The sequence below is a fragment of the Dendronephthya gigantea genome, unplaced genomic scaffold, assembly GCF_004324835.1.
Source record: "Dendronephthya gigantea isolate DGI-Jeju-01 unplaced genomic scaffold, DenGig_1.0 000066F, whole genome shotgun sequence".
Taxonomy (NCBI): domain Eukaryota; kingdom Metazoa; phylum Cnidaria; class Anthozoa; order Malacalcyonacea; family Nephtheidae; genus Dendronephthya; species Dendronephthya gigantea.
In genome coordinates, this window is record NW_021163076.1 from 795,245 (window position 1) to 816,106 (window position 20,862).

Below are 20,862 nucleotides of genomic sequence, written 5' to 3' on the forward strand. Positions count from 1 at the left end.
CCCGATGGCTTAATGGCCCCAAATTCCTGTGGCAACCGGGCTTCCGACCAGCGGAACAAAAGGATTCCAATCCCACCTCTGACAATCCAGAAGTGAAGAAGGTAAAGTCCTTTGTGACCCAAACTATCGGCGCAAAATTCCCACCAATGGCCAGTTGTAATTGTGTTGATTACTTTTCTTGTTGGCATTGTGCGAAACGAGCTGTTGCAAATTGCCTGAGGTTACGGCTGAAGAATCTGATGGTCGGATTATTTCGGTCCTAGGCATATAAAGGAAGGAAGGAGCTGAAGCGTTATGGAGTCGTTTTTTCCTGGCCAGACCAGGCCCAATCCGCCAGCTTAGCTCTGACCAAGGCCCCAACTTAGTCGCCTTAAGAAAACAGAAGCCTTAGAAAACTGACAAAGTATAACAGTTTCTGTTAAAGCAACTGGTTTGATTTCAAGCTGAATGCACTGAAGGCCAGTCATGCAGGAGGAGTCTGGGAGCGCATGATTGGTACAGTACGCAATGCTCTTGATGGCCTGCTGGAACAGCATGGAACACAACTAAATGAGGAATCATTAAGAACCCTGATCTGTGAAGCTGAAGCAATGGTGATCATTGTCGATGGGACTAACTCAAGAGTATTGATGGCCCCACCAGAAGAATTTCAATGGGCAGACATTTAATTAGTCAAGAGATGGAAACATGTGCAATACCTTGCCAATCAGTTCTGGGAGAGGTGGTGGAAGGGATTCCTGTTGTCGCCTCAAGAAAGACAGAAATGGAATAAACCTCACAGAAACGGGCAAAAGGTAGATTTAGTATTGTTAAAGGAAGAATTGACGGCACGCAATTAGTGGAAAAAGGGACGCGTAGAAGAAATGTACGCTTATGGAGACAGTCTGGATCATTGTAAGTGATAGGCTATTGAATGAGAAGGGTGAGAGAATTCGGCCGGTTTTGGATTTGGAACAACACGTACAAAAGCTGATAGTGTTGATGAAGACCGAAGAAATTGAAGATATCTGAAAGTGAAGATAACTGAAAGTGAAGATAACTGAAAGTGAAGATTCCCCATCGAAGAGCCAAATATGTTAAATTGTTATTGTTTCAATTTTGGGGAGCCATGTAAGTGCGATTGCAAAACTTGCTTAAGTATTTAGTATGCAAGCAAACTAAGAGCCCAGTCAACATTGCGAACACTGGCAGCATTGCGAACACTTTGAACTTTGCGAACATTTCGAATCTTTAATGTTGCGTCTGTGTAAACTATATTTATCAAGGTCTTTGTACCATGTAGTGATTAATGGAGGGATAAATCGGTACAGTACGGTTGTGTTTACGCTAATTACGCTGATTGCATGTATTTATAGCATAATCATATTTGCATTGTAGTTGACGTCAAGCTTTGAACTGAATTAAAGTCTTATTCAGAGTTTGTCAGTTTCGTTAAAACGATTTCTAATTCTAGGTCAATCGATACTACTGATGCAAGGTCTGTAGAACTTTTGGTGGAGCGAATCAAATTGCAAAGTGTGTCAAATCGTCAAATATCAACTGGGAGTTATATTACCTTTTGTTCATTTTTTCAAAACAGAACGAGTCATAAAGCAATTTTATTCCTCTGATTCAAAGAGCTTTGTTTTGTTTCATAATAGCATTCCATTTAGTTCTCTATTGTTATCACTGACCTATATTAGATGGACTGACTGCTCGAGGCCTAAATGTTGTCCCCACCGTTGCTCACGTCATATAGGTCCTCGTGTCGATAAAAATTACTGCAGATTGATCTGTTTTGGTTTGTGGGCAGGCTTAGATTTTTAAAAAAGTTTTTAGTGAGTATCTTTTGATGATTTAAATTCCTAAGAAAGGTAGGTATTACTTCTGATATTTGAGGAATGCTTTTCAAGATGGAAGTTGTTTTCCTTACTGCATTAATACTCGTATACAATGTTTTATCCAGTGGTTTGATCACATCTTAGTGTAAAAAACATAAACAATGACAGCACTCGTAAACCAATAAATTATTGTACCCAATATCAATCTAAAATGCTTACATCTTTGTGAAGTTTATGTACATTATATTTACGTGTTGTGAAATATTCTGGTTTGTCAATTGTCCGAGTTATCCATGAGAGAGTAATAAAAATTTCAACTGAAGAATTGTTGTTTATAGTTTATACCTATGTATACATTTAATATGCTGTTGATGTGAGCATCTCCAGGATATTTGAAGAGCTTATAGCTATGCCCTCTGCAGTTTTGGTTGTATATCTTCGTGTTAAAAAAGGAAGTAAATTTTCTGCTCATTTTTGTTTTGAAAATGCCGATCTGCTTGGTTGGTGGATGTTTTAAATAGGGCTTCATGAAAGTTAAAAGTCAATAAAGGCATATTTTTTACTCGTAAGTATTGTACTCACATTTGTATTATAAGCTTGTGATATAGTTCATATACTTTACAATGGACGACTTGTGCTTTAGACTAATTTCTTACCTCGGCGATAAAAAGGATATTTTCTGAAAGAGCTTACTAAAATAAGTAAAACCGCCAAGTTTGACTGCGAATTGTTGTAAAATACGGAAAATATAGCCATGCGAAGTTGTCGATTTTTGTATACTTTTGTATTACGACCGGAAGTTTGTAACTAAATTAGTTACACATTTCCCCACATGATACAAAAGTATACAAAATTTGCCAACTTCGCATGGCTATATTTTCCGTATTTTACAAAATTTCGCAGCTAAACTTGGCAGTTTTACTAATTTAAGTAAGATCTTTCTAGCTGGGGTGATTTATTTTCCTCTAGTTACTTCCATCAAAAATTAGTCTAAAGCGCAAGTCGTCCATTATTAAATATGCATCGTTTCATCGGTATAGCCTAATATGTTACTAAATATTGATCTGAGTAATTAATTATATACATTTATTCAATATTAATAAACAAACATGGACATGAATGTAATATATTCATAAACAGATCTGTTAATACATCTTAAATAGGTTGGTACAAGCTTAGGGTTATATGAAGGTGTAATACTAGAAGTTACTATCGCAAGTGAAGTGCTGCCTTCGTGCACAAACTACGTCTATTGATGTATTAATCTAAAAGTTGTTGACAATATGCTAATGACACACTGTATGTTAATTTTATTTCGTTGGAAAAACGTCACGCATACACGATGTGATTATACATGGTATTCATTGTACATTTTAAATAAGAAATACTTCTAGGGTTCAAAGCAACGTATCCAATGAACACAATTCATGGTACCAATGAGGAGATCTAAATGTAGTAAAATCATTCTTTACTTCAAAGGTATCAACAGGATATTGAGTGAAATATAAAAAGTTTTAAAACAATCTGTTTTAATGTCTTTGTGATCCAATTAGTTCTTATGTTGGTTCTCCAGATATTGATAATATTGCATTTCCCATCTGCTAAACAAATGTATGACAGCAGTCTTTCTTTCCAATTCTGTAAATGTCTCATGTTTATGTACAGTAACATTTGGTTTTCATCAATGTTCATAACCAATGAGTTGTCAAAAAATTCATGAACATTCAGTCGAACCAATATGATGGTATCTTATCATAACCCTGTGAAAGAATTCGCACCATTAGTGATGATGTAATATGTCCATAATATTTTGTTGCAGCCATTTTTGTATAATCCAGCTGTTCAGATGGAACCACACAAACTAATGATGAATTTAAATTTAGTTCTGAATTCCAAAACTATATAACAAAAAAGGAATAATTAATATGTGAAGATTTAACCTAATATGTATGGAAGGGGGAGGGAGGCATACAAATAGTTTAAAGAACAAAACTTACCATTATATATTGCCAACAATGATAATTTTCAAACATACAGTGTGATTGTAGGTTAATTGATTGGTTTATATATTACTATGAACAAGTTAAAATTAGGGCAAAATAAGTATATATACAGTTATACATTCTTATAGATAGTATATAGATAGTACTGTATATACAGTATCATGCGATTTATTTTTGTAATCCATCCTTTATTCAGACACAATGGTTTGTTTATTGTAATGCACTGCTGTTTATAGTCTGTGCTAACTTATCCAGCCTGTTTTCTTCTTCAAGCCTATATTGCAAATTAGCTGACGATTTCAAGCTTGTTAATCGTTCATATGTCATAGGTTCTATGACACAAGATGTCAGTGATTTTACCCTGCTAATTGCAACATATGATACTCCAGCAGTTCTTTCAGATTTGCCAATATCAATCCATGCTTTTGGAAGTGTGAGTCCCTGGCTCTTGTGTATTGTTAGAGCCCAAGCAAGCCTAAGAGGTAACTGTTGCCTCTCATGGAAACCTATTTCTGCCTGTGATGTGACAGTGATTGGACATATTGGAATACACAGTGGTTGGTTTTCATTAAAAACAGGACCTCTATAGTTCTCAAATTCTACTATTACTGCAATAGGTAAGTCTGGTGGTTGGTGGTTGTTCTGATAGATAATATCAACAACTGTTCCAGTAGCCCCATTACAGAGGCCAACACTTGACCACAAATTCATGGTTAACATGACCCTAGCACCTTTTGCCAGAAACACAACAGGTTCTAATCCAGACATATCATCTGAGGATATCTTTTTGGCCAATGCAGATGAATGGCAGGCATTAATATGAGCGATTGGATGCTGAAGTTTAGTTAGCTGGTCATGGTTGTAATTAGCAACTTGTTCATTACTATAAAAGAGTCTAGTAGAATCTTCAAAATCAGATAAATTAGTGACATTGGATGGTTGACGTGTCAGAAGTAATTTCCAGTCATCAATTGTTGATTCACCTTTGCGTAGTCGTAACAGTAAATCTCTGAAATGTACTTGCTCAGGTGTCATACCTTGCACACGTTGATTTATTGTGAGTTTAACAACTTTGTCAAACATACAATATGCTTGATAACCTTGTTCACCAACAGCATTTGATGGTTTAGCATGGTAGAGAGGTTTGTCCGCTACTGGTGGTAATTGACCTGGATCACCAGTTAAAATTAAAGATTTACCTCCAAACACTCTGTCATTATAACCAGTTGCTTGTTTGCAACGTTTGTCTATCCAACCAAAAGTAACTTGGCCAAGCATAGAGTATTCATCAATAATGATGTAGTCAATGTTATTAAGACTCTCTTGTAATCTACACAAACTTTGTCCTGTCAGGTCTTTGCTACCTCTTGATCCTATAGGTAACTTTAATAGAGAGTGCACAGTTACACCTCTAATATTATATGCTGCTTTACCTGTAGTAGCAGTAACTGCACATTTACTTTGTAAATGGTTTCTAATAGCATTAATAAGGTAACTTTTACCAGTACCTGCAACACCATTTATGATAAGACATAATGGTTCTTTCCAAGACGATGTATCATCAAAATGAGATTTAACAATGTCATATGCAAGTTTTTGCATTTCACTAAAACTGTTGATGTCAACAATGTCATATTGCTCATCACTAGTGTATCCTTCTTTGCTTGTTTTTATCCATGTTGGCATTTCGTGGATTTGTTGTTCTAGATAATTGGCTTTGTCAAGATGCCAGTCGTGAGTTGACTCTGGTGTTTGCTCTGAGTTGTCAAATGGAGTATTAAGATCTGACAATATCATCCACTCTTCCCGAGTTCTCTCCTGTTCTTCAGAAGGTTCATCTTCTGGTTCTTGACTTTGAATGACAGATTGTAATTTGTCAAACCAGTCTGGGACATTAGATTGTCCATAAGGTGTTTGCAAGAATTCTTCCCAAGAGTTAATTAAAATATCATCTGTTGGTTGTTGGTTACCCCATGCATTGTTTTGGGTTGTTTGCCAGGGTTTATACCTTAAAAGTTGGTATTTACAGTAAAGTCCAAAATTTGGACCTTTGGGATTAGGAGAATATGTTGGAAATATTCTTGGTATAACATTATCTGGCAATTTTGTAAGTTCATTGTTAACAACTTTGAATGTTGTAGCAAATTGAACAAAGTTCATATTCATTATTTCATGTGAACTCTCATATTGCTTACGATTAGCATAAACATCAAGAAGCGAATAATCAGTACATGATTCAGCCTCTTCAATATTTGCTGTATTACGCACTCTACGCGAACCATTTAGATTTACTGACATCACTTTAAATGTTGAACTATGTAGTTTCAAAGATAGCAAATGGTGCATTGTTTCCTGAGCTGCATAGTCTCTTTCACCAAGAGATTTCATAACAACCTTCTTAATAGTTTTGCGAGGGTCAGTATTACTGTCAACATTTTTCAAAATGGAGTTAAATGCCTGTTTTAACAAAGGTGACCTTGGTTCACCTTTAGCTGCATATTTTGTGAGATATTCAACACAAGCATAGTGATCAATAACAACTTGAATATCACAATTCGCTCTCCATCCTTGGAGTTGAAGATGTTGGTGGTTATTTAACCTAGAATCATTTCGTTTAGTCAAAATTTTTGCTCTATAATGTTCGTTATCACCTGATGTGTTAATTTTTTCAAATTCTAGTTTTGTCTGAGGACAATGATCAAATGGGAAATGAAATCTACATTTCAACTCTGTTTCATTTGACTTTTTTCTTAGACAATAGCTAGTGCTACAACGAGTATGTCGTTGAACCATGTTTAACAGATCATCATAATCTGACTGTTTGTCATGTTCTGGAATGTCACTATGTCTCCTTTGACATGGATGAGTTTCAGGTCTTATCCACATATCCTCATCTGGTGGATTTGGATTAACAGTTGATAACAACCAATCAGCATACTGACATACTGTTTCAGCCGCCTTTTGGCCAGCTTCAATATCCTGGTCTATTTCTGTTGTACCAGAAAACTCATTTTCATCTTTAAATTTTTGAGCTAAGAAACCTTTCAAAGCAGTCTGAGTAAGTTGACATAAACCAGGATCATTGTTTAATTTAGCAGTACCATGACAATGGATACTACCTCTACCTTGGTATTCATACCTAAACCAGTGCCATTTTGCACCAAGTGTATCATAAAGCCAGTGTTTAACAAAGCTTTCTAATCTTTGAGTGAAAAACCAATCCACCAGATGGGGATTGTTAATTACATTTTGTCGTCTGACCTCACTGGTAGAAGTACCAGTTTCACAATCATCACCAGCTTTAAATAGAGCATGTAGTTCAGGCCAATGCATATCTGCAGAGGAGAAGGTAAAGAATAACGTTGGTGCTCCAACACTAGTTATAATAGCCTTAAGTTCCTCTCTTACTCTATTCCAGTAAGCATTAGTGCCAGCAATATTGCCAATATATCTAGAAATCTTAGACATAAAGATGTTAGCATTGTTACTGGCGGCCATTTCTCGCAGTTCATCAATGGTGAGATGTGCTTCACCCGGATTTTGTTTTAGGAATATCCCACTTTGCTGTAAGATTTGTTTTCGTTTAATCATATTAAAAGCCCAATAAGAAAATCTGGGGTGGTTGGCAAAACGGTAGACCCATTTACCATCAATAATTTCAGCAAATTTCAAAAGATGCTTTATTCGTTCCTGAAGAGGAACATCTCTTAATAGCGCTTGATTAGTAGGATCACCTTTTCCATCAGGAAATAATGTTGGAAAAGCCATTGTGGCCAGATGTGACCAGATACTCATTAAATGGTCATTTTCAACCGAGGGCCATTGCATTGGCTCATCTTCAGAAAGCTGATTTCTAACAGCATCAATTTCCTGTTGTTGTTGTTCACCAACTGGTAGAAAACTACTCATTTCAGTAGAGTCATTATAAACAACATCCTCTGAGGGATTATCAGTGGGAGGACCAGAATCAGGTGAACCATTGTCATCTGAACCATATCATCATTAGTCTCAACAGTCATGAGATCTGGTGGCACATCATTTTCAGGTAATGATTTTAATGCATCTTCATTAATTAATAACTCAGAATAATGTGGATTATTGTTTATAAGCCAAATTAAGGCATTGTGCACTTTTTGTTTTCGCACTGTTACATCTTTGAAGGTGTTGTCTCTACCTTTTACCTTGACAATAATCACAGCCAAGTCTTTGGGGTATCTTGGCAAAGATGATGCAAGTTCAGTCACATTTTGTGGCAAGTTAATACAGTGCCCTGAATAACCTCGTTGACCACCAGGTTAATATAAACTCTCATGATTGGGAGGCACGAGCAATTAACATTTCCTCAACTTGAGTCAAATCATTTAACTCTTCTGGAACAGAAGATGGAATCATTGAATTTTGAGAAGAAAACTTCTTGGGAGATTTTTTATCCCTAGAACATCTTGAGCAGATGTATTCTGTAGGTGACTTTGGTTTGGACTTTAATGGCCATGCCTCTTTGCAAACTGTGCACTTATGGATAAAATAATCATTAGATTTATGAAATTTAGCAATGTTTTGTTTTGCCCAACTTTGTTCATGGATACCACCATGTTTAAAAATATCAAATTCTTTTAAATATTCATGTTGACTCACATGTTTGGGCTTATTGGCATTTAGTAATTGCTCTACTTGTTTTCTTTTCTTATACTTTCTAGCATTTTCTAGACGAAGTTGTTTTTGACATTCAGTTTCTAATGCCAGCTTCCTTTTTTGATATACTCGATCATTTTTCATTCTAGTTTGTCTGGCATTTTCAGATTCTTCTAAACGTTTTAATCTATGATATTCTCTATCATTTCTTAGTTTGGTTTGTTTGTTTGTATTATTACTTGTCACTGGATCACAACTGCCAGTACTCAATAACAACTGAATTGGAACAATTTCAAAAACATTAGTATTTAGTTCCCTTGACAGTAGATGGAAATGTTGTTCTAATTCACAGAGCGTATCACATTTTATGAGAACAGCAGTGCCATTGTTGCATGGCATGCCATATGAATTTCTAGAATGTGGGTCAAATACATAGAATGCAGAATCTACATTATGTATCAAGGCCATCATATAGCCTTCTAAAATTATAATAGCATACTTGTCATTTGCAAAAGTATTCATCAAAGCAACATCAAGGCTAACATACGGAGCCTCAACTTCCTGCTCATTTATTATGAGTCCTTGCCACTCTTTTCCATAGTTTATATACCATGACTGACTTTCATTCTGTGCCTCAATGGGCTCTACCACAATGGGTAGATTAATATGTTGTGCCTCAATGGGCTCATGAGTTATAGTTTGTGCCACAATGGGCCCAAATAAATTGTTTGTGACTGAATAATAGTGAACAATATTTGGCATGTCATCTAATGATGGATACTCCTGTTGTGGAATTTGACCATTTTGGATGGCTTTCAAATACATGATATCTCCTTGCAGTAAGATCTTGTCGATAATTGTGGAATTCCACTCCAGTAGTGGAACAGACTGTACGTTTAAAAGTGCCGATAAACTCATAAAAGAGCACTGCCTACCGCGTGATAAACTACTAAAACTTTCATGTCCTTGATGAATATTTCCATATCTGAAAACTGACATGGTTTTTTATTGATTTATTAACTAAACCATAAACTTACCCAATAAAATACTTTAAACTTCAATTACACTTGAAGAGAACGTCGCTCTAATGTTTTGCAGGTCAGATATTATCCAATATTATCCACAGTTTGCTGTATAAAATCCTAATTACCCTATAGCTCCTAGAAGTTCCTAGGGTTGGCGGAAGCTGACAGATTGACAGTAGGTATAATTTTTAATTCTGATTGGCTGAATCATAGCCTGAATTGTGCACGTGGTCAGCTTATATTTGCTAGATCGCTGAGCACATTGTTTTGAGTTTCCTCTCATTCTTTGGTGATGTGCATCTCGACGCAGGAACAATTTATAATCATCACTGATCAACAGAAAGGTGACGTATGATAAGAATGTTTAATTCATATATCCATGTTTATATATCGTAGCTGAGACAATAGGTATCATCGGCACTTGAAAAGTGAAAACGGGTATTTTTAAAAAGTATTAAAAAGTATAATATGGTCTATTAGTTTCCTCCACGTTAAAAACGCCATGTGGTCGGTCGGCCAACTGGAATCGTCAAATGATGGATTTATTACTGCAAAAATCCTTAGCAAAAGTATGTATTACCCAACTCTGTACTTTTGAAAGAATTGTTAAAAGTACTAAAGATGAAACACTTCAAAAAAGAGGAATAATAAAAAAAAATTGGCCAAGCCTTTCTTCTACTATATAAGCCAACTAGCTTGCTATTTGATTTGCCCCTTGTTTAAATTAAATAATAAATACCGCAAGGCCTTCAAAGCCTTGTAATATGCATATGTAATGTGTAAATATATATATATATATATATATATATATATATATATATATATATATATATATATATATATATATATATATATATATATATATATATACATATATGTGTGTGTCTTATTATGTAGGGTAGTGGTTATCTACACATTCAATATCAATGGCTGAACAGTTGAAAACACCTCAGAACGGTATTTAAATAACTTTATTATTCATTATTATAGACCCTCTGCCTTTGGCAAATAGCCTGCAATGCAGATTGGTTGTGTTGTCTCACTCAAATCTCGCCAACTATGAACGTTTGCTACTGGCATATCTTATTAGTCAACATATAAAACCCCAAGAAAATATTTTTTGGATACAACATGGGCTATTTATGGTTTAGTGTAAGGGTGGCTCAGATTTCCTAAAATTTAATACCCAGAGTATTGTGGAAGGATTAGTACCTGAATGCGCAAGTGCCTTAAAATGTTCCTAATATTTCTTTATTTTTATTGATCAATTGTGTTTAGGCGACGAGCTGCTGTGTTATGTACACAATGTTAAGCCAGTGCAAAAGTCTGGTAAAGTCAACTATGTCACCTGCCAGCTTCAAACAAAGTCATCAATGGAGAAAGCAATATGTTTCTCGCCAGAAAAGGTTACCCCATTGAAAGTAGCAATGGCAAGTAAGAGCCCCATTAAGATGAAAAACTTTGACTATAACACACAGTACAACAACTATGTTATAAAGAAATCAACAAACATTGAAAATCCTGGGGTTTTGGATTTTCAAATCCAAGATCTGGAAAAGAGCAGTGTGTTGATCAAGGATATTAACACAATTCCTCAAGGAGAATTGATCACTGTTAAAGCAAGTGTGGCTAAACTTGGTGGCATCAAGGTTGTGGCAACAGCAGGTGGCCCTTTAAAGAAAGTTGAGGCTATTTTGGTGGATACAAGTGGCTCAATTAAAGCTGTATTTTGGGCTGAATGGGTTAATTCTATCGAACTTGACCAAGTATACACATTTACAAATCTAAGAGTTAGAGAGGATGGCTATACCAAAGAAAAAATTGTTAACTCTGCAAAGCAAGAGTTTTCTGTTACACAGTCCACTCCATTCACATCTCCCCTAGCAGAAATCGAGTTGTCATTGTCTGATCTAACAACCAAGACAGCTCGTGTATCTGTAATTGGCGTTAAAGCTGTCTCGAAGTATTTCATTTGCAGTTCGTGCAAGAAGAAAATGGAAAATCCAACCCAAATTGTCAAATGTCAGTCGTGTAAGCTGATTCAGAAGCTCTCTACATCAAATATTCAATGGTTTATCAAGTTGTTTGTTGTAGATGAAAAAACAAAAGATAAATTCTATTTATCTGTGTTTCACCATGAACTTGTGAAGCTGCTGGAGGTGAATGATAATAAGACAACCACTGAAAGTGAAGAAGATGATATTCTACTGGCCATGTTGCAACTTGACACTTTAAATGTCACTTATAACATTTCGGGCAAGTTGTTAGATTTTAGTGTTTCCAAAGAATGTTGAGTTTTATTTAGAATGTTCAGCATTGTTCACATGTTCCAATTTACATTAACTTTTTATCAGTCGTACTCATAGACTTGCACGGTTGCATGAGTTGTTCAAGTTTGGGTTTTTGGGGGTTCTTGTAATTAATTTCAGAGTTGCTGTTAGAGCTGCCTGTTTAAATGGCATCTTGGTATTGACTTTTTGACATTCATATTAGTTCAGTTTATAGGCTTATCATTGGGCACATCACATATTGGGTTATCAGTTTATTATATTGTAAAATGTGATTTGTTGATTACATTGTTAATTGTTGTCTTGTTATACAAATGCCATCTTTGAATGGATCAGAAGCAATCTGAGCACTCCCTCAGCTTACCCATTGATCTCTATATAGTAGTTTGGTGCAATTTCTCCTCTTATGTGCTTGGGTATGAGGCACCACTACCCCCACTTCAAAAGCAACAGTTCCTTCATTTCGTTGTCAACTGCCCAGGCGTGTTGTATTGTTTTAAATTGTTATCTTGTTTAAATCCCATCGTAGTACAATTAATGACAATGGAGAGGAACATTGGCATTTTTGGTGTACGGTATATATTGAGATTTAACCGTTTTGCAGGCTAGTGCAAGTACAATGAATTGTTGAATTATTTTAAAATTGTCAATTCCCACAATGATATAATGAAAGTAAATTAACATTCAGTTATTCACTTCAGCTTCGTTAGTATGTTTATATTTAACAGCATCCATTGCTACATGCATTATTTCCTCGTATTTTTTGGATAGATTCTTGCGTATATAATAGCTTGAAATATCTGAATAACGAATAATCTGATATCTTTGAGCCTTTTTGAACTTTACCAACACTTCAATATCCGCCATCTTGGATAAACCGAGCCCTCGACGACGACTTACGAATAGTTACCGAGCGACAGAAATCCAAATTTCTCTAAAATCCAGATTCAAGTTGGATTCATATAGCTCGGGTCAGGGAACTGGCGCGAGTAATTTCGTAAAAATCAGTTGTCAAGATTAGGTGTGCTGCCTAACGGCAGCAATTAAAACACCATGCCTATGGGCAGGTCTAATTCAAGAGAAAGAATATTTGTGTTACCTTTCATACATGACGATGAAGCTATATTTACAAAGTAAAATGCATTATATGACAATTGGGATGACAGATTCCCAAGTCTCATCAAGACAGAAACTCAGCAAAAATGGACTGTCAAAAAATCCAGGGCATCCTTTGAACCATAAAAGAACAGTAGGATATGCTCTGAACGTTTTCAAGAAGAATCATAAATTCAGATCAAGATCGAGCACACCTTTGTGATAATGCTACTCCAACCAAGAAGTTGAACCAACCAAGAGTCATGGAAATATCGAGGAGGTAACTTATGTGGTAACATGTGGAGACAATGGTGTTTCCTGTTGTCATTTTTAAATGAATCTTCATTCATTAATGAGGTGCAGAGTGCAATATATATATATATATATAATATATATTTTTGTTTCCTAGAAAATCATAAGAAAATTAATTTGTTCACTACCTGCATCCTCCATCACCTTGGATAAATACATGGTGTATAAAAAAAATGTCCCCAATGTAAAATTTTCGTTTTTTTGGATATTTTGCAGAATTTGTGAATTCTGCTCGCAGACTGTGTTGTGACATTTGTGCTGCTGATTGCAAATGTGGAGATGTCAAGTGTGGCCCAATCCCCCTTATTGCTAGTTGTGTAGAGCTCTCAGGCCCCAGACATTTTAATGCGTTTTGGCCTTCCGTCCACACTAAAACGACCGAAAACGATGAGCGTTTTCATAAAAAACGCATTGATTTGAAAACGCTGTTGAAAGTGGAGCCAAATGAAAATGCATACGTATCGTTTTAATGTGGACGGTCAAAAACGCTACGAAAACGGAGTCATAAAAACAATATGTAATATTTCCCCAAAAATCAAACATGGCGGATCCAAACATACTATTGCTAGGCAACTTAGTTGCATGTTTGCAGCTGAATCTGTTATTAATTAACCATCTCATGTTTACCCATTCACGACGAATGAGTTTTTTGAAGGCGTTACTCCACTTTTCTTCAACATGTGTCGGGTTTCGGCGCCGTACACAAAAAAAGAGAAGGCCGCGAAGATTTTGGGTTCGGCCAGGACGAACCAGCGCCTGGTGGGATAACTTTGAGTCCAACTCAATGCTACCAGAAGAATGGAAAGAGAATTTCCGGATGTCTCGGTCTTCCTTAGTAAAGCTCAGTGAGGAACTCAGACCGTATATTGAAGGCAAATCCACGCGAATGAGACAGCCTGTAGGCGTGATGAAGAAAGTAGCATGTACCTTGTACTATTTGAGCGACGAAGGTCGAATGAGAAAAACTGCCAATGCATTTGGTCTCTCAAGACAAGTTGTGTCAAAGATTGTTAGAGAAGTTTCTACTGCAATTACTAAGTATTTGGGACCCGTCTATATAAAGCCTCCTTTCACTGAAGCAGAAGTGAAGGAGTTAATCACAGAATTTCAGAAGGCCCACGTTATTCCACAGTGCCTTGGGGCAATTGATGGCAACCATATTAAAATCAAACAACCGTCAAACTCAACTGAATTCATAAACAAAAAACAAAGGTACAGTTTAAATGTCCAAGCAGTCTGCAACTACAAATACGAATTTTTAGATGTCAATATCAAATGGCCAGGCAGCGTACACGATGCCAGGGTTTTTGCAAATTCGTCTATAAACTCACACTTGAAAAATGGAACAATTCCTGCAATGCCAAGAGAAATTGTTGAAGGGGAAGAATCTATTCCAGTTTTTCTTATTGGTGATCCTGCCTACCCACTGCTACCTTATGTAATGAAGGAATATTCTTCAGGTGGGACAACTGCACAGGAACAATACTTTGGGCTGTCATTATGCAGAGCAAGGATGGTGATTGAATGCTCATTTGGTCGCCTGAAAGCAAGATTTGGTATATTGCGAAGACCTATGGACATAAACTTAGAAGAGGTCCCCAATGTTATCTATGCCTGTTTTGTTTTGCACAACTACTGTGAATGTTACAATGAAATGATTTCACAAGATCAGGTTGCTGCTGCAATTGCATATGAGAAAGATGTTCAGCCAGGCATGCCAAGTGGTTACAGAGGTGACTGCAATGAAACTGAAGGGAAACGTGTCAGGAGAGTCCTGACAGAATATTTAGATCCATGAACTGAGTTACTTGGCTTGGACATAAGTTGACTCTAAAGAGTTAATTTTAGACAGTGCCACTCTTCTTGTTTATATATTTTTTAATGACCAGTGGGCATGTCAGACAATTATTATTAACCCACTTTTGTTGTTGTTAGTAAACCTTAAATAACATTTGTCTTGTACATAACACAACATCTACAAGTATCTAATGCATATTAAGTAATATAGGGAAGTAATATAGAGTAAAATAAACTCCAAATAATATCATCTTGTATCAACCATATCTTCAAATTAATTAAGTTATTCAAAAAAGTAAGATACAGGATTCTGTATCTTTCTTTTTTTAATAACGTGAATCTTGAGTTTGTATACGATGATATTATTCAGAGTTTGTTTTACTCTATACCTCATGAAATTGTCTGCTAGTAAAGGATAAATAGATAAATATAGATAAGTAATAGATAAATATTAAGTAATATAGCTACACAGTATGGTATGTACCTCACATAAAAATGTGGTAAACAAGTATATAATAAAAGCTTTTATGTGAAATTGTTCATTGTGTCTCTAAAAAGTATATAACTAACAATGAAATCACACCGCTTATTCAACAATCAAAATAATATCAAGAAACAGTGGAAACAACATCATCAATATCAAGAAACAATATTAACCTTCCTTTGATTCATAAAGTTACTCAAAGGTAATCTAACAAGTTCAACGTTGCCCATGGCCATGATCATTATCTATGAACTCAAACTGTGTATAGTTTGTATTGCTTTGACTTGATGTGTTCATCAGGTGGGGGGTGTTAGAGTATCCAATTGGAATTTGTTGATGGTGATGGTACTGTGGGTTTATAGGAGACATGTATGGCTGTGGGTTTCCAGAAAAACCACTCTTGTATCCAGAAAAAAAATCAGAAATAGAATTGGTGAGTTTCTCAGCATTAGAAGAGAGTGACTTCATGTTGTCAGAGTAACCCTTCTCCATATGGTCCATCTTGTCTAATACTTGCTTTTTGAATTGCAAGTCTTCTTGAGCACATTTTAGAAACTGGCTATCAAGTGAAAGTTTCCTTTTTAATTTTTCTTGCTTGTGAGTTTGCAACTTCTCATTAAGCAATGCTCTTCTTTCATGCAGTATTCTATTTGTGTTGCTACTAGTCTTGTTTGTTGGTGTGGTAGCTTCACTTTCATTGCCATCATCTCCTGCTGGGCTGTCTGTGTTGAATAATTCACCATCCATAGGGTCATCGGTGTTGCATCAACTGATGTAGACGAACTGTCTAAAGACGAAACATCTGATGATTCAATTCCTGAAGGCATAGATGTTGTCGCTGGCGATCCGCCCCATATAGATGCGCACATGTTGAAGTAAAGCCACACCACACGGCCATGCCCACTCCTTCTCCCACTATCTACTGACTGATGATACTTGGCTCTGATTGCCTTAAGTCAATAAAATAATCTTTGTAATGTCACTAGGCTTGTGAGGAAAGTCCTTATTAGAAGAATCGCCCGACGTGTCACCTGTTTTGAGGTAGTCTTGCTGGAATCGTTGTAGTATGTCGACGTATTTATTTTGAATAGACTCCCAATCAACCCCTTCAAACAATTTCGCGACTTTATAGTCATTCGTAACTCTGAGTAACAATTCAACCTCGCTGTCTGTCCAGATGAAGGGTTCTTGTTGCTTGGCAGTTGAAGACTTTTTCTTGCTTTTTGACGAAGAAGACTTAGATGTGCTTTTTGTCGAAGAGGTAGATGCAGCCTGTGAGGCAGCCATGTTTTACCATCTTGCGGGAGGGCGGGAAAATAAAACATCACTGGCGCGTTTTGTCAAACGGAAGACTTCATGTAACCCTCATCGCAATATGAGCGAAACACTGCGTGTCATCGTTTTCATACGTTTTAGTGTGGACGGGTAACAACGCTACAAAAACGCTAGTGTGGACGCAAAGCAATCGATGCGTTTTTGAACAAGCGAAAAACGAGACATATCAAAACGCATTAGTGTGGACAAGGCCTCAGACACCAGTAATGCCCCAGTGTCACAGGCAGTGAGAGCAGTAAATTCAACTGACAAGGCCAAGTAAAGAAACTGCTGCTGACATTCAAGAAAGAAATGATAGAGAAGGATATAGCTGGAATAACATCAACTGTTGGTATACAAAATGTTTTCCTTGAATTTGGTTGGCTGCAAATTCTTCAAATTCTACAGACATGTCATAGACTATTTACAGTGGAAGATGTGTTGCAAAATGTTGAAATTTGGCGAAGACAACATGCAGTCGGTGTGTTGAACACAGTTGCTCAAGTGTTCGGTGACATCACAGTTGATGAATATATGTCAGTATTGAATGAAAGTCATACTGACATTGATATGGATTGGGAGGAGCTGAGAGATGATTGAAGTGCCCAAGATCCTTGGGACAGCAATGTATCCCAGTTTGATGAGACAGAGACAACAATTGCATCAAATGAAGTTGGAAATGACAGTTTTCTTGAAAATCTTGCTTATATTAATGAATGTTGACAGTGGATTATATACTTTTATATTTAATAAAACAAAATATTTGCTAAATTATTAAACTGACATAATATAACATGCATATTGACCTTGTTGTCTATGTGTACTTACTAGCCTGCTTACATACTGTATTTTATATTTACTGGATGGAGGAAAACATAAAATACAGTAAATAACTAAATACAGAGTGTGAGGGCTATTCTCTTCCCATTTAGTTTAAATCAAACTGAGGCAATTCCGTTATGCAATATCATAATTCGTTTCACTATACAAAGTACAAATAAATTATTAGTATAAATACAGCAACTAAATCTAACTAAACACAATATGTAACAAATATAAAACAAAATATGCTTACAAGAAAATATGCCTCAATTTTCAAATCAATAACTTCTTTCTTTGTGTCTCTATCTTACTGAAATATCTTACAATTAATATCTCAACTAAAGTAACTAAAGCTCATTCTTTTTATACTTTTTAAGTTTTTTTTTGGTCAGCGGACTAATGTTTACTTATTAATTGCACTTCATGTAACTACAATCTTTGCACAGAGAAATATAAAATACAGTCTGTCTCATATGCTATTGTCTTTACCACCAAGCCTCACTTTGATGTAAAGTTAACTAGCATTTGAGTGAGGCTTGGTGGTAAAGACAATAGTTATCTTGCTTTTCTATGACGAATCATATGTTTCTTGTGGTCATTGATCCACCCATAAAACTCATGTAAGTCAAAATCTGACAAAAGGGAAGGTTTTTGTGGGTAGCCGCTGCGCATGCGCGGCTAACCACTATGTCAGAGTCGAAAGTGTCCGCGTAGCATGGAGGGATCTTCGGCACTCTTCGGTAATCACTCGGACAGATTGGCGCTGAAGGAAACACTCGAAACATTTCCGACGTTTAGTCAGATTTTATTCAAAAGGCTGCTTTGAGTTTTGGCAAATTTCTGTATAAAAGTCAAGGTAAAATCAACGTTGCATTATTTGTGTCAATATTTGTCATTTCAATCGCTCATTTGTCCACTGCCGAGCAATTTTGATCACAACCGGATTATACGAGCGTACAAATCTTTAATACTGCGTGGCTTGTTTGCAAGTTTCATTGATAATATCTTATTACTGTGGTAATCAGTCCTACAATCAGTCAACATTGAATGCCATCATTCATCATTGATATAAACGTGTATTGCTTCAGTAGTAGTTACGAGGAAGGTATGTCCTAGGACCTAGATTTTCCTCCACATTATTTGAAAGCAATGAATTTGAATGGCACATTATTTGAATGGCACATAAACATTGTGATAGTATATAATTTGAACATACCATAAGCACAATTCACTGTTCTTTTGACTCTTAATCAATTGCTTCTTGAGATATGGCAAGCAAAAACCTTGCCATTGTGCAGGTATTGAAGTTAGACCTTGCCATTGTGCAGGTATTGAAATTGAAACCAGCCATTGTGCAGGTATAAATGAAACGGCAGCCATTCTGCTGATATATTCAAACAAAATATTAAGTTTAAGGCTACAAATATGTGCATCATTATTGAAGTTCATCGCTCCAGGATTGGTTCACACCACAATTTTCTAGACCGTTGTTTCAAATTTTTGAACAATTAAACTTCTATACTGCGATGTGCTTCTGAAATTCGCGATCGAACATTTAGGTTTGCAGGGCATCTAAATACGAACATGAACTGCATTGTTTATGTTTAGAAGCTCTATATTTCAGACTGGCACGTGCGCCGGAGTTAATGCCATAAGAGGCGTCTTGTTTCTTTAAATTCATGATTGTATTTTGTATTTTGTATTCATGAATGTTCCATAGAATAGTTTCTTTATTTTAATGTCTTCTTCCAATATGGTTTCATTATCCCTTTTAAAGTTGATCTTGTATTATCCCTTTTAAAGTTGATCTTGCCAATAAAACGGTGTGTGGAAAATAAAGAACAAATTATCGATATTTATTATAATAAAAAAATTACATGAAATAGTCGTCAACAGGTAATCATGTTACCCAAAATTAAAAAATTGAAAAAAGAAGATTTGATGAAATATATAATGCATTAAAGATAAAATAAATTCGTATTTGTTTTTTGATAGGAAACCTGACAGTTACGCAAATGCAGGATGTCGCACAAAAATAATGCCAAATGAAGACACAACATTGTATATAATTTAATTTTTGCCAAATGAAGACACAACATTGTATATAGTTTATTTTTTTTTATTAATGAGATAAAAGTTTTACATTTCTGACTATTTTCAACTTTTTTACATTTTTGTAGGATATATATTTTTTACAAAAATCCATAATAGTAATAATTACATATAAAAGTCAAAAATGTCAAATTTTAATAAGGATCGGTATTTCCTTCCTTGTTTGGATATTTACAGTTAAAAATAAGACTAGAAAAGATGAATAAAAAAATATGTACATAGCAATACCTGCAAATAGAAAAAACTAATTAATGCAAGCTATGGCGTTTTGCTCTGAAAAGTCAATGTCGTTTGTTTCGTAAGTTCTTCTAATGCTTCGAGATCCTCTTAAACAAAGTAGGGCTGAACGTATAAGAGCAAAAGAAACTTTTGCCTGACCCATTGCATTGTAGTTGTATAATTTTCCCCTTTCTTCGTCGCTAAGAGGTCAGATAATCGCTTGTGATACGTTTTACATTCCTCTCCCATTCCACCTGTGGTACTAAAAATTAAGGGTGTGAATGTTCCTTGCTCCACTTCCAATACCCGACTACCATACTTGCGTTTCTTTTCATTCTCGTGTTGCCTGTAGATTTGCTCGGGGCTCTGTTCAAGATATGAATCTGCATTTGGGTGACATACCCTAACATCAAAGAATGCAGATCGTTGTCTCTCCCAGAAACCCGTGCATGTACATCTAAACGGGCATCTGGAGCTCTGTTAGCGCCCCTATTTAGTGTCTCTCCGGTGATTGGTTGGAGGAGTGGTTCCACTTGGACATCATTGCATACAGTGCTTAGTGATTCAGCCTCAAGGTCGCGCAGTTCGTTGTGTCGTTGTATCACAAAACCTCCTCTCTTGCATATAATGGGATGGTCCATATCAAATACATCTCCACATGCACATATCTTTGGTAGGTCAGAAATCTCCCAGTTATACCTCATCTTTATCGCATCTTTAAATTCACGCTTGTTGAGATCATAGTTCTGAACCTTTATAGGTACCACCGTGAGCCAACTTGATGCTCCTTTCTCTGATGCTAGTTCTGCAGATCTCGCGGATTTCGGAGATAGTGTACTCTTTACTTCTCCTGAACGCCTCCTTAGCTCTTCGTTTCTCCTTGCTCTTGCGTGAGATTTTGCGGATTGCACATCTACGACATCTGGAATTTGATAGTCT

At 36.0% G+C, this 20,862-nt stretch overlaps 2 protein-coding genes across 4 annotated transcripts; one reads left to right on the forward strand and one right to left on the reverse strand.

Annotated features, from left to right (window-relative positions):
• Positions 1-4,033: 4,033 nt before the first annotated feature.
• On the reverse strand, positions 4,034-7,591 carry LOC114530801. The gene has a single exon (XM_028552420.1). The coding sequence runs from the start codon at positions 7,589-7,591 to the stop codon at positions 4,034-4,036; it is 3,558 nt and encodes a 1,185-aa protein (XP_028408221.1).
• Positions 7,592-9,773: 2,182 nt separating this feature from the next.
• LOC114530775 lies at positions 9,774-12,625 on the forward strand. 3 transcript variants are annotated; one of them, XM_028552395.1, is made up of 4 exons: positions 9,774-9,824; positions 9,961-10,049; positions 10,378-10,437; positions 10,759-12,625. In XM_028552395.1, the coding sequence occupies exons 3-4, from the start codon at positions 10,407-10,409 to the stop codon at positions 11,772-11,774; spliced, it is 1,047 nt and encodes a 348-aa protein (XP_028408196.1). In that variant the 5' UTR covers positions 9,774-9,824; positions 9,961-10,049; positions 10,378-10,406; the 3' UTR covers positions 11,775-12,625. The 3 variants fall into 3 exon arrangements, with proteins under 3 accessions (XP_028408196.1, XP_028408198.1, XP_028408195.1); XM_028552397.1 differs by lacking the exon at positions 9,961-10,049 and having other exon boundaries at positions 9,775-9,824; XM_028552394.1 differs by having other exon boundaries at positions 9,792-10,049.
• Positions 12,626-20,862: the final 8,237 nt, after the last annotated feature.